This window comes from Musca vetustissima, unplaced genomic scaffold (genome assembly GCF_032173495.1).
Source record: "Musca vetustissima isolate MV318-11 ecotype Yass unplaced genomic scaffold, APGP_CSIRO_Mvet_v1 utg11625, whole genome shotgun sequence".
Lineage (NCBI taxonomy): Eukaryota > Metazoa > Arthropoda > Insecta > Diptera > Muscidae > Musca > Musca vetustissima.
Genome location: NW_026885638.1, coordinates 29,133 through 43,136, shown reverse-complemented (window position 1 = coordinate 43,136; position 14,004 = coordinate 29,133). Strand labels below are relative to the sequence as shown.

Sequence of the window (14,004 nt, the reverse complement as noted above, 5' to 3'; positions counted from 1 at the left end):
GAGTCGGTAAAATTTTTTTAAAGATATTTACGACACAACAACAGCCTCTAACGGAAAACGGCATATACATTGGAACTTTTTACCGAGTTAACCTACATTATGAGGATTTATTTGACATATGTAAACGTACTATTATAAATTAAATTTTTCAGTTCGTCTTCGGACGACTCCCAAGAGCGACACATTTTAAAGAGTTAATCACGCCTAAAAAATTACAAAATGGCGCCGTGTTAAGCTTTCTCTTAACTTGCGACGTGTTTTATCTACCGAACTAAACGGAATATAGTTTATTATCGGTTCACGTTCAAATTTTTTTTTTCTCGATATCCTCCGCAGGTATAATGATTACAACAAAGTCTTACAACGCAACCCAAAACGCGGAACAAATCCGATAACCATTTTAACCATTTGTTACCATATACGACTACAAAAACCAAATTACAAAGAATTTGGTTGAAAAACTCGTTCAAGAACCCCAAAATACAGAAAATTGGGTGGCACCCTTATATGGGGGTCCTATATTTATAAAATGGTCCTATATTTATAACTTTTAGTGGAGAGATTTTCTAACATCTAACATCTATGTATTTTTATATACCAGGTTCTGGCATTAAAAGTTTATTTGCTTGGATGCTATAAAAAGATTTGAAATGGTCACATTAAAAACAATTAAGTTATTGTTAAATGTATAAATAAGCACAAACTGTTCGACGAATTGTCCTTCTATTCTTGTACACATGTTTTTGTTGACTCTCATTTCTCACCAGAAATCTAATAGAGAAAAACATTTTACTCATGGTATAATTATTACAAGGTAGGGCACAGCTACCAACTGATTTCAATTTTTTCTCAAGGTGGCTTGTTCCATCAAATCAAAATACATATTTTGTGTATGTGTGTGTATTGTGTTGAATACAATGTCAAATAAATTCAAAATAAATTGAAATATATTCAAATTTAATTGAAATGAAAATTATGTTTTTAACATGTTCGTCTGGAAGTAATTTATTTGTTATGGATGAAACAAAAATTCCCTACTGAATTTTTGAAAGAAATCATAACCTTTCATTCATTTTTCGCGTTTTTAGTTTTGTGTTGAAAAAATGTCAAATATACACAAACACTTGTTGCGTATATTTATTTTATTTTTGGCAGAATAAGGCACACGTGCATAGTTGCTGTTTTGTAATTCACCTCAAGCTGCCCTACCTTGTATTATTGTTCCATGATTTTACTCATCTTTATTATCATATGCATATATAGAACTTCAACATACCATAAATACAACTGGACGTTTGTTTGATTATATTTCATTCACTATGGGGCAATGCCAAAGCGTAGACCTATATAGAGATTTGCATGCAAAGATTTGCTCGCCTCCAAGACCTCGGAATCCGAAATTAGAGTCATATCATAAATTCAATGTTATTTTTTAATTTTATGTATGCACATATTTTTTGAAATATTTCATCACAACTATTGACAAGAAACCATACAATGACAAAATGTCAAACATTGACTTTGACACTAGTATTACTTTGGAATCAAATCATCTGGGACTTGCTGTTACCTTTTATTATTATACCATGCTATATATGTTACAAAATATATTTATAGATTATAGAGTCTGCAAACTTCAAGACAATAAACATCTTGTAATTATTGCCACTGAACACAAGTTGTGCGTACATTTCGAAGGAGGATATTTTCATTAAACTTTTGAAAGCTGAATGTTGTCAAAATATATGTAGAAGGATGTAAATTTTGTAATCTACATAATGCAATATGCATTTATTTCCCTTTGGTTCTAATTAGCGTACAAAACGTTAAACAAATATGGGGAAACCCAAACAAAAATTCTCCAAATTTATATGTGACATTTAGAGTAGAGAAAATATATTTAAAACAACAATATTTTCACAAAAAATGGAAAACATGAATTAAAATTAAATAGATGTGGGTTCTTACTATAGTCAGGAGAAAGAGAATAATTTTTTCTATTTAGATCCATATGTGATTCTCGTAAATATGTTACAATTTTGGTTTAAAAAAGAAACAAAAAGTTTAAAATAAAAAAAACTCTAATGACATGAATTAAGGGCTAAGCAGAATGCTCGCATTGAGCCACCCGTCGCTTTATGTGTTACCGAAAATATAACAACCACTAGGAAACGATAACACAAACGCTCGAAGTTCATGTGCGCTGCGCTTCGGAGGGTAATATATTTTAACTTTCTGCGTGCGTTAACGTGATAAAAAAACGCTCAACGCGAACATTCTGCTTAGCCCTTTAAGAATAGTGTTGTAAGAACGGGTTAATTCATATACAGTATTGTTCGAAACCTAAGCAACTTTTTCTTAGTACGTAGTCATGGTCTTATATGATATCGTTAAATTGATTTATAAAAAATATAAATTTTATTTTCTATTATACTATGTGTCTATAATCTGAAAATAATAACAAATTTAAATTATATTTTTTTTGGAAAAAAATAAAGAAATGAAAACAATTGGTCTGTTCCCGTACTACAAGAATCTACTATTTTTTACTACGATAACACTTTTTTCCTTTATGATATCGAAGAAAATAGTAAAATCTAGTAGATTCTTGCAGTACGGGAACAGACCAAATATTAACTCACAAAGCAGCTGTTCGAAACCTAAGCAACTTTCTATATTTCGTATGATACCCTTTATTTTTTATCACTGCCGCACATCTTTTTGGCATTGACTATACAAGATTTGTTAGAATTGTTGTTAGTATAGCTTCCCACTTTGATTTTTAGCAGTTCATTAGTTCCTGTCTGTTTTTAAAGCGACGTGTTCCAATCCTTTGTTTTAAAATGCTGAAAAGGTTCTCAATGGGATTGAGGTCTGGTGACAAGTTTTGCAAGGAAGTATTATACTCATTTACAACCTCATATTGGGTATTACAGCTTAGCCAGCTGTTAAAAAGACTTAAAATCGGCCGATATTTTAGGTTCTTAAAATCAAACGTTGTATTTAAGATAGGTCTTACGATTGCAACAGGCAGACGATGGATTTCGTTACAAGTTCATAAGTTTTACGGTTCATAGTAAAATTTCCATAAGCAGTGAAAATGTTAAACATTTTTAATTTCTATCGTCTATTTTCTTAAAAAATCGAAACATACATATTCGCTATGATATAGAGATTATTGAAATTCGTAAATGTAAAAAATGTTTCGCTTATGATGAGTTCGGATAACTGAAATTATTTTCAGTTCAAAAATCCAATTTTTTCCGCTTCAGTAAAACGGAGTCGAACGTATAGTGTCGACTGTGTAATGTAATAGTTAAAAAAATAAGTACTTTTCATAATAATAAAGACCATGATTACTTACTAAGAAAAAGTTGCTTAGGTTTCGAACAAAACTGTGCGAATTATGTTGTGATTTTCATCTGGCAATGTGTGATGGGATGCCATTGTTTTACTACTTCTTGAAGCAACGCTGCCGGTCTTTGTATCTTTCAGTTTGAACGTGCCGTGCAAAACGTCAAAAGTCTATGTCTGCATGAGGAGGAAGCAACAAACGCGCGTACCATGGACAAATTAGCGATTTTTAAGTTGTTAATTTTACTATTTCTGTGTGGAGAAAAAGTGACTGAGGCTACCAAATTAAACTTTCCTCGTGTTCTGCTGCCCATCTTTGATAAAATCTCCATCAATTTTACATTGCAAGTTAGTGAGAAAGGATGCTACAAATGGTAAGTGGCCTTGGCTTGTGCCTCTAACCTTTGCGACAGATACGAGACTCGTGTTGTGTTGTTGCGATGGTACCTCGATCAGACACCATCACCACCACCAATAACATAAGAATATACATTTGGCGCCCCAAGCGTCGACTTAACCTTAAAATTTAAATCTAATAGCCTATACGATATTTTGTTTTCAGGACTTCTTCAAGACAGGATTTGATATTGATTACGCCACTTTATGAAGATGCTGATGAAACAGAGTGTTCCTATGAAGCAACAGTTACCGTCCTAACGAGGGAACGCCGACGAAACACTGCAATCGTTCTGGCTGAAAATGTAGCCACTGGCGATTCTCTGCGATGCGATGTTATTTTGGATGTGATTGATAGACTTGGCGTTGAGACAACAACACGCCAGTTATATCTAGAAGAAGCCCCCGAAACATTCGTTCTACACGCAGAAGATACGCAGGGCAATGTATTTACCACGTTAGAAGGCGTTGAATTCAATTGGGTTATATCCTCGTTGAATAAGGACAGTAAAGACTGGTCATCTGCTTTAAGGTTTTTAACATTTACTGAAAGTCCGTACCATGAAGTACCTAAAGCACTAGAGAAATTTGAAGCACAAGGTCTAAAGGGGTATATGGTGTTGTTAGAAGGCATTAATACCGGAACAGCAAAGGTGATAACAATTAATTTATCGTATATGTGAAGTAAATTATAATATTGTGGTCTGTATGTATTTCAGGTTACCGTAAATCTGCCCTATCCGGAGTATGGTTATGTTCAGCCAATTGTAGTATACATTAATGTTCTGGCTAATATCATTTTGGAACCATCAGATGTTTATGTTCTACCAGGGGATACGGTCAACTTCCGTATCCTGCAGTTGAAAGCAGGCAAATTGCAGGAGATTTCTCTAAATAATCAGTATTTTTTGGAAATTGAAGACAATAATATAGCCAGTATGAAAGGTGTTTCAGCAACTGGTCTTAAAGCTGGCACTACTATGGTCGTATTGCGAGATCGCAACGTGCCCAATGATGGTAGTATAGCGGGTGATAGCGAGGCTATGAAAAATGCTGTGCCAAGCGCTCGTCTTACAGTTGCCCATCCCAAGAAATTAGGTCTGAGTCTTTTGCCGCATAATAATTGGATAACCGTTGAAGGGGAGAAACATGAAATCGCCGTAGATTTATTTACACAGTAAGTTAATATTATTTGGTAAAAGGAAAAATTCAATTCAATTCTAAAAGGCTCGGCTGCTAATCACTTTGAAATTTTTGAAAGTAGCCTTGTAGTCCCAAGTACAACCTTTTTTTTTAAGTGGAAGTCGGAGGAAGCCTGACTATTTTGAAAAAAAAAGGTTTAATAAAAGGTACCAATTGTCGATATATGATGTTCTAGTAGTCGGCATGTGATGTTGCAATACGACATGTCGTATTGTAATTTAAATTTTATATTTGACTGATATTTTCTATTATATTTGTTTATAAATCTCATTAACATCTTTCCCATATTAAAAACACGCAAAACTATTTTTTTTATTACTGATGCCGCCTTTAAAATTACCAATATTTTATAATAATTTTAAATTGTCGTATTATCTTGTATACGGTTTTTACAATAATGAAAAAAACCTAGGTGGAAAATATTTAATTAGTCTTTTAAAAACGACATATCCACCAATATTTTTCTTAAGAGACATGAGCTGTCGCTAGAGGTGAATGAGCTTAGATACAATAGATGGCGACTACTGGTACATGCCGACATTAGGAACACTTACCCTTTACTACAGATATCTTTATATTTTGTTAGTGGGTTTTAAAACCAACTAAGATAATATGAGTTTCATTGTGAAGCCCAATCACTTACAAAAAAAAAAAAAAAAAAAAAAAAAAAATCAACAAAATCAACAAAACCCTTTTAACGTCAATGTGAAAATGAAATGTTCCATATCTCGAGAAATATGAAACGAGCTTTTAGATTCAGTTCCTCATAAAATATAGAAAATATCATAAAAATGTAATAACTGTGAATATAAATATTTATCCATTAAATTTCATTTTTTTCTTTCAAGCGATGACCATAAAATTACATTGGGTTCCCGTTATTCTGTGAATTCGGAATTGGACGAATCGTTGTTTTTTATTCAGAAGCGTAGTAAGAACGGTTCACGTTTGTATGGTGAAGCCATTAGGGAGGGTATTACCCCAGTATACGGATCTTTCAAAGATGTACGTATATTTTAAACAATTTGCATTCAAAAATTACCTCAATCTCTTTTCCACAGTTGACGGCACAAGCTGAATTACAAATTTACAGCGAATTAATATTGTTGCCTGCTAAAGTAATTTTGCCATATGACCCAAATATCATCAAAACCCAAAGAATTCAATTCCAAGCCAGAGGCGGTGACGGTTCTTACGTTTGGATGTCACATCAGCCACGTTTCTTGCATATAAATCAAAATGGTCTAGCCACTACAGTAATACGGGATTCGAATGTCAAGAGCGGTTATGATACATACGATGGTGCCACCGGAACACTGTTGACTGCCCATGCCCACGTAAAAGTTGCACTAGCAAAAAATCCAAAAATTTCACGATTAGCGGATGTTTACTTTGTGCCACCTGTAAAGCTAGAAATTGTCAAATATAACTTTGAAACATCTCTAAATGATTACGTTCAACTTCACGTAGCTGTCTATGCCTACGTCAACAACACGCTTATGCCGCTGACAAAGTGTGAAAACCTGGTCTTCGATTTTGAATTTTCTAACCAGATATTCCAAGTTGATTATAATGCTGCCTCAGCTTACAATACTGTATTATCTCCAGAGGCTTGTCAAGTTGTGCACTTGCGCAGTACTGCAATTGGACTCACTCATCTAAAGGTGTTTTATAAATTCCGAGAAAAAACGTTGAAAGATGAAGTAACCCTAAGTGTTTTCGAACCGTTAGCAATTCTAAATCCTTTAGAGAACCATGTAGTTTTGCCAATTGGGTCGTCGCGTAATGTTATCTACACAAATGGTCCACAGAAAATATACACACTCGAAGCAGAATTGACGCAAGGTGTAGATTACGACCAAAATATTGCTCGGGTTTCTGAAATCGAATTTGATACACAAAACAACTTGTATGCCTTCACGATATTGTGCCGTCAGGTTGGCGAGACAACTCTGGAATTCAATGTTTTCAATGCATTGCTTACACCAAATTTCCAGCCGTATCACTCCAAAATTACCACCAACATCTATTGTGTGAAACCACGGTTCCTTAATTTATACACAAGGGAACAGTTGCGATCATCATGCCCATTGGAAATGAGAAATGCTTTGCTACAGCTAAAGGATCAAGATGACAAATTCGAAATCGAAATTGAGGTTCAGGATGCTAAAAATCGTAAACTAATGAATATCACATCACTATTTATTGATTGGGAGTTTGCGGCTGGAGAACAGCGTTATCACAGTGGAGCCATTATGCATCATCGTGAAGCAGAAGAAGAATACTTGGAAAGTATTCGTTTGCCCGGTAAGGATATTCTGGTAACACAGCTGACAGAAGTTGCACAAAATTTCCGCATCAAGGGTGTAGTGACGAAGTATGATGACTTGGTGTTGAGAAAACAAAATATATACCCTGAAGAGCCACCATTTGGCATCAAAAATGTAAGTCTTCTTCTTGTATGTTTATTGGCAACCAACTGATAAATTAATTTTGCATTTATAGCCCAAGACTGGAGATATTTATACGCCCATCATTGAGAATGAAATTCGGTTTATGACTGTCAACAGTACCTTCTTCCCTTCGGACCACATCAGCATTTTCTTGGCGAAGGGTCGTCGTGAACGCATCCCAATGTCTCAAGGTAGTGGTTTCTATGATTTCCAACTTTCAGAATCGGGAATAGTTAAAGTTGAATTTGACAACAAAGAAAAAGAACTGATTGTGTCTCCCCTCCGGATTGGACATGTAAGTTATATTTTGATATAAATTACTTACGATGTATTAATATGTAAATATTCTTCAGACTCGTCTTGAATTGATTGATCGCTGCTTGATGAATGAACCTGCACATTTGTCTATTTCGGTAGTAAGCATTGGGGCTATACGTGTAGAAGTGCCTGATAGAGTAGAACGTACAAAGTCGATTGAAGCAATTGTTAAACTGTATGACTCTCACGATAACTTGCTACACATTGATCCATTCAATTTGCAAATCTATGAATTGTCAGAAGAAGTTTTCAATGCGAATATATTGAGCATTCAATTGGGTGATCAAGTGGATTTGGGTATTGGCGAAATAAGGTATACTAAATGTTATCATTATTTTTTGCACATATATTTTTAAATATGTTTGGATAATAAAAATACGTATATATTTTTGTTTGAATGTAAAATATATTGGTTGGCTTTTCAGGTACATAATAACAGGCAATAATTTGGGTGAGACTAAAATAATTTTTAGTTCTGGTAGTGGTGAGATGTTGGTATCCAGCGAGCCTGTAAATGTTCAAGTAAGTTTGTATTCCACCTAATGAAAATGTAATTGATTTATTCAACACCAATCAAATATTTCCAGGTATTCCCTCCTTTACGTCTATACCCACGTAACAGTACGTTGGTTGTAGGATCAAGCGTACAAATTTACTACCATGGTGGCCCACAACCAGATGTAAATATTGTTTACCACGTCCACGATCAAAAAGTTATAAGTACGTACACATTATTGCTCTAGTTTACGCTTCTGTACTAAAAATCATTCTATTTTTTAAGGTATGGAATCGGCTATTGTAACTGCCTTCAAATTGGGCGCTACTAAAATTACCGGAAAATGTATAATGACAAATCCCATAAATGGCAAAGAGGTTGTAGTTTCCGAGGATACTGTTGATATACACGTAGTACCATTGGTTAATATTCAAATAAAAACACCTTTGGTGCGTATCCGCAGTGGAGCCGTTATGCCAGCTTATATATGGGGTAAATTTACAATTTAAATCATTTTTGAAATAAAATTGTGTATATATTTACATTTTCTATATCAAGGAACTCCTGATTTATCTCCCATGGTCTTGGGCACCTTGTCTAATATGCATATAACATGGTCAACTAATCAACCCGATGTAATTAATATATACAACGTTTTTGCTGATGCCGGTGAGTTAAATATATGTAAAATCAATTTTGAATCACGATACAGCATTATTCAGGTAAATTATCCTGTAATGCTCACAAACGATTCATATAAAAATTATTCTTTGATGAGCCTGAATGGTTGAGCTTCATTTCAGGAACAGATACGGAATATACAATTAATTACAAAATTTGTATATAAAAAATTTGCATTAGTTTTATATTTCAAACTCACTATTATTTTCCAAAGGAAAACCATAGAGATACTACATGTAAGAATGTAGTATCTCTCTGGTTTACCTTTTCATTGCTTCGATCATGTAGCTCATCTCGAAAGAGAAATTAATAAAAACATTTACATAAATGATCCGTCGCCCTAAAAAGTCATAAAACTTGTAAAGGAAAATATTTAAAACCATATAGGGGAACTTCGAGTGATGTAAACTACCATTTTCTTTTTTATATTGTCGGCGTAATAGTACATTGTGCAGGATTTTTTAAATCATGTTAATGTAAATTATCAATTCCATTACATATATGACAAATAAGTGCTCAAAGAGAGTTCACAGAGAGTTCACTGCAAAAATTCGGTACCAGGTATTTTTGATGTTGAAAATGTTGATAAAATCGGAGTAATGATCGAAGTTGACCGGCATGTTAGCAGTCGTAACATCGCACAGGAAGTAAAAATCGACAGTAAAACTGTTTTAAACCATTTACAATTGATCAGAAACGGCCAGAATTTTTCAACAAGAGAGGTGTCGTGTTCCTCCAGGACAACGCTAGGCCACACACATCTACAGTGACTCTCCAGAAACTTCATGAGCGTGGTTGGGAAGTTTAAATGCATCCGCCATAAAGTCCGGACTTGGCACTAAGCGATTATCATATTTCTCTTGCATTGCAACATTTCTTTAATGATAAAAAATTGGTATCTAGGGAGGATTGTGAAAATCGACTACTAGAGTTTTAAGCAAATAGAGAGCAGGAATTCTATGAGAGAGAAAGTCCTATATTTCATATAAAATAATGGATTTCTTTTTCCCCAACCTAATATATTCCAGGCAAAACATTATATAAATATACATATATAAATAAATAAAATGGCCTTCTAGAAATTTCCATTTATTTAATTTTGGTTAACTGAATGCAATAATTAATATGGGTCCATGTTTTTGTAATTGCCCCCATTTAAGGATGACCCTCCATTTGCGGCATTTTGAAGGTCCTACGATATTTTATGAATATTTTTTTGTGTATCAGTTGAAATATTGATTTGCGCGATTTTATTTGCATTCCGTAAAGCAAATAGTAATTTGTATAAAAAACATTGACATAATGTTTTTCGTCACATCAGACACAATCAGACACCTTTTGATTATTTGGTGTACAATTAACATAAATAAGTCGAAATTATATATGGAAGCTACGATATATCTATATCTGAACCGATTTGAAGCAAACTTGCCAAAAATTAATTTATATTAATTTCAGTACGTTGTGTCAATCTGCTTAGCTGTGGATCTTTAGTGCACAATTTACTTAAAATCGGACGAAAATATATATAGGAGGTGTACATATCATTCTAGACTTAATTCAATGCGCTATGCCAAAATTCATGCAAATCGAATGATTTTCAGAGACTTTGGTGCACCATTTACCTAAAATCGGACGAAACTATATATGGTAGGTATATCTAAATCTGAACCGATTTACACGAAACTTAGCACACATCATTCTAGATTTAATTTAGTACGCTATACCAAAATTCATGCCAATCAAAAGATTAGGAGGGGCTTTGTTGCACCATTTACCTAAAATCGGGCGAAACTATATATGGAAGTTATATCTACATCTGAACCGATTTTCACGAAACTTAGCACACATTTTTTAGACCTAATTCAGTAGGCTATACCAAATTCCGTGCAAATCGAAAGATATATAGGGACTTTGGTACCCCATTTACCTTAAATCGGACAAAAATATATATGGGAGCTATAACTAAATCTGAACCGATTTTCCCAATTTAATAGGGTTCGTCCTTGAGCCAAACAAATAAGCTGTGCCAAATTTCATCCAATTCGGATTATAAATGCGACCTGTACTTTGTTTACAATTTAACATGGATAGACGAACGGACGGTCGGACATGCATAAATCGGCTGAGAAAGTGATTCTATTCATATTCTCAAAAGGAACCATGGGTCTATCTCGATTATTTTTGCCTGTTACAAACATATGCACAAATACATAATACCCTGTACCACAGTGTGGTGAAGGGTATTCAAATTTCGATGGAGATATAAAACCAACTTTGTTTAATTTGAGTTTGCCATCTTAAGATCCACATATAACAGCAATATCCGAAAAAAAATCTTATATTAGAGTCTGTATTAAAACATATATTAATTTTGTGTACCCAAGGAGAAAATAGAATGCTAAAATATAACAGGACTTGTATGAAAGTACGCACAAGGTTTACGTCTGTATGTCATAGAAAGTAAATGAAAATGTCTCAAATATATAGGCAATGATATATATGATCTAGCAACTCTTACAAGAAATGACCTTTCAAGATGGGAAGTTAATTTTGGAATTAATATTTGAAGTTTTCTCACCGACCTGGAAAAAATAAATTCATTAACTAAATACAATGGTGCTTGGTATTTAACTACTTTTGTCAAGGATAATATTTTGAGGAATAATTAATGAATTTGTGTATTCTTGGGTTATTGGCGGTTTTAGGTCAGTGAAAAATAAAGTTTACGACCTGGTCGCGATTTATTTTATGTTTCCTACGTGCAGCCCATGGCTCCTTGTGATGTTGTTATATTGTGAATTACAATATTTTTTTTTCTATGGATTGGCTTCAAATCTTGCCTTCTTAAAGAAAATTGAAGGATCATAAATCCCCGGCCAAAGACTAAATCATGGAAATTGTGTTGACCGTATAGGCGTATTGAACCCCCGCCGAGGATTGTGACAAGCACCAGGGGGCCGATTCCAATATAGGCTAACATAATCGGACATATTTCCACACATAAAATAAAATATGTGCGCCAATCGGCGAACCTTGTTATAAGAGAGGCGTAGGAAAAAATGACTGCATGAGACTACCTTGTATAATTATGTCATGGGCTATATTCAAAGTTAGTATTCGTTGCTACGGAATAAAACATATTTAGTAGTGCTATATCCTGCAACATGCAAGTAGATTGACTACTATACCTTACCCAGTCACATTGTTTGAATTATATGGAGGAATAATTTAATACGATTTTCAACAAAAGAGAAATTAAGTTGTCATTATAAAGTGTGATCATAATGTCGACAGACAAATTCATTTATTTCAATATAAAAGAGGATTTATTAACATTCATTAAAGCTGATTCTTGATTTGGCAAATACGTTCATTTGCAAATGTGACTTGAAGGTAATCGCACACGAAAGAGAACTAAATATTATTGAGCAACATTAAACGAAAATATTATACTTTGGGTATAAATATTTTTTAAATCAAATTCATGTTTGAAAACTGATAACCTTTGATACATATATTTTTGCACTGTTTATTGTTATTTGATCAAATTATTGTTCATTGTGTTGAGTGTTAATTTAATGTTCGCCTCCATGAGTTCGATATGGATCGATTGGCAATTGATTACCAGATCAACAAATTTACGTTATAGTAAGTAAATACGTTTACGTCTCGGATTTTAGGTCTCTCCAGCTTAAAATTGTCATTCCGTTTGAAACACCCTAAAAAGTGTATATGTGCCGATTAAACCATGTTCATCTGTTGGTTGAAGTATGAGAGTCCGAAACTTGAACTTACAGTCACTGGAATTGTGGATTTATACTAAAATTTTCGCAAATGCGTGCACAAGCAGGTCCTTCCCTGTTAAAGTCGTTCTCGTTTTGTAGGTATATAAGGAATAAACAAATGCATGTTCTACGTTTGTCCCTTTGTTGTAGAAGTCCTTCGGTTATTCTACAGTTTACCATTGGGTTTCAAGAAATTCAGTAGTTCCATTATATGTTATAAGAAAGCACTACTTATCACGATATTTTTATTGCATAGCTGATTTACTCAATTAGTATGTTATTTAGTTGTTGTTTTTTTTTTCGTAGTTCCCACGCCTGCCGACTGAGGGCGACCTCATCTTTCATAGGAATCGCGTACACAAACCACGATCTGTATCATGATGGGATTTGAGAGTGGAATATAAAACCAGCTGCAGAATCTACTTCAACATCCAGTTGTTTTACTGCTCATGTAAAAATATACATTAGTGTATACAAAATTTGAATGAATACACATTTTACAACGTGGATCTCTCATAGAATAATTCGTGAGATGGTAGTCTGCATTCATTGGAATAGTGATTTTGTGTTGCCTTCTTACATTAAAAAAGTAGACGTATTGTGTTGAACAATATGATGGTAATTAAAATATTAAACGGTAATATACCCTCAGACTTCCTAATTTCATCCATTAGAATAAATGTTCCTTTTCGATACAGAACATATTATCAACTATTATACGAAGATTTTCCTCGCACAAATTATTCTATGGGAGATCCAGTTAGTAAAATGTGTATTGATTTTAATTCTGTGCATTATAACGTAGATTTTTGCATGAATATAGAACTTATAAAATCTAATAAAATTGTATTTTTATAATAATGGTTCACAATTACTTTATATTGTAGAATAATTTGATCTGCTCTGTGGGAAGCGGTTATGCAAAACTACAGCTGAAAATTTCGAAATTTGAAAATCGACATAGAATTGTTAAATACATAAGACCTTTCCATTATTTTCTACATTAATCTATTATATTCGATAAATGGTATATTTATTCGTATTAGATTAGGTTTTTATATAACAAAAATTAAAAATATCTAATATATTATTATGATATGTAATCATGTTATTTATTTTCTTTTACAGGCATTGAATACTCTGATACTGATTTAATTTCGGTTCGTATTAAGGCATTAAACCCTGGAAAAGCAAAAATCCAGGCAACCGTTCAATTACCGGGCGGACAGAAAATCTCTACTTTTGTCGAAGTAGTTGGTAAGTGAAATTCAAAGGATTGTTGCTTTTGTTGTAACATTGGTTTTTGTTTTCTTGT

At 33.6% G+C, this 14,004-nt stretch overlaps 1 protein-coding gene and 1 non-coding gene across 2 annotated transcripts in view; both read left to right on the top strand.

Moving 5' to 3' along the window:
- Positions 1-3,526: 3,526 nt before the first annotated feature.
- The window catches only part of LOC133332859 (nuclear pore membrane glycoprotein 210), a 39,597-nt gene continuing 29,119 nt past the window's right edge, over positions 3,527-14,004 (top strand). The window contains exons 1-12 of the mRNA XM_061541228.1: positions 3,527-3,728; positions 3,917-4,403; positions 4,470-4,927; positions 5,802-5,958; positions 6,015-7,397; positions 7,459-7,701; positions 7,760-8,037; positions 8,150-8,246; positions 8,312-8,444; positions 8,506-8,712; positions 8,779-8,889; positions 13,818-13,946. Coding sequence (XP_061397212.1) covers positions 3,565-3,728; positions 3,917-4,403; positions 4,470-4,927; positions 5,802-5,958; positions 6,015-7,397; positions 7,459-7,701; positions 7,760-8,037; positions 8,150-8,246; positions 8,312-8,444; positions 8,506-8,712; positions 8,779-8,889; positions 13,818-13,946 — 3,847 coding nt within the window. The 5' untranslated portion in view covers positions 3,527-3,564. The remainder of the gene's footprint in view (positions 3,729-3,916; positions 4,404-4,469; positions 4,928-5,801; positions 5,959-6,014; positions 7,398-7,458; positions 7,702-7,759; positions 8,038-8,149; positions 8,247-8,311; positions 8,445-8,505; positions 8,713-8,778; positions 8,890-13,817; positions 13,947-14,004) is intronic.
- LOC133332867 (small Cajal body-specific RNA 8) lies at positions 8,917-9,046 on the top strand. Its single transcript, XR_009754431.1, has one exon. It is a non-coding gene; the product is annotated as a small Cajal body-specific RNA 8 (non-coding RNA).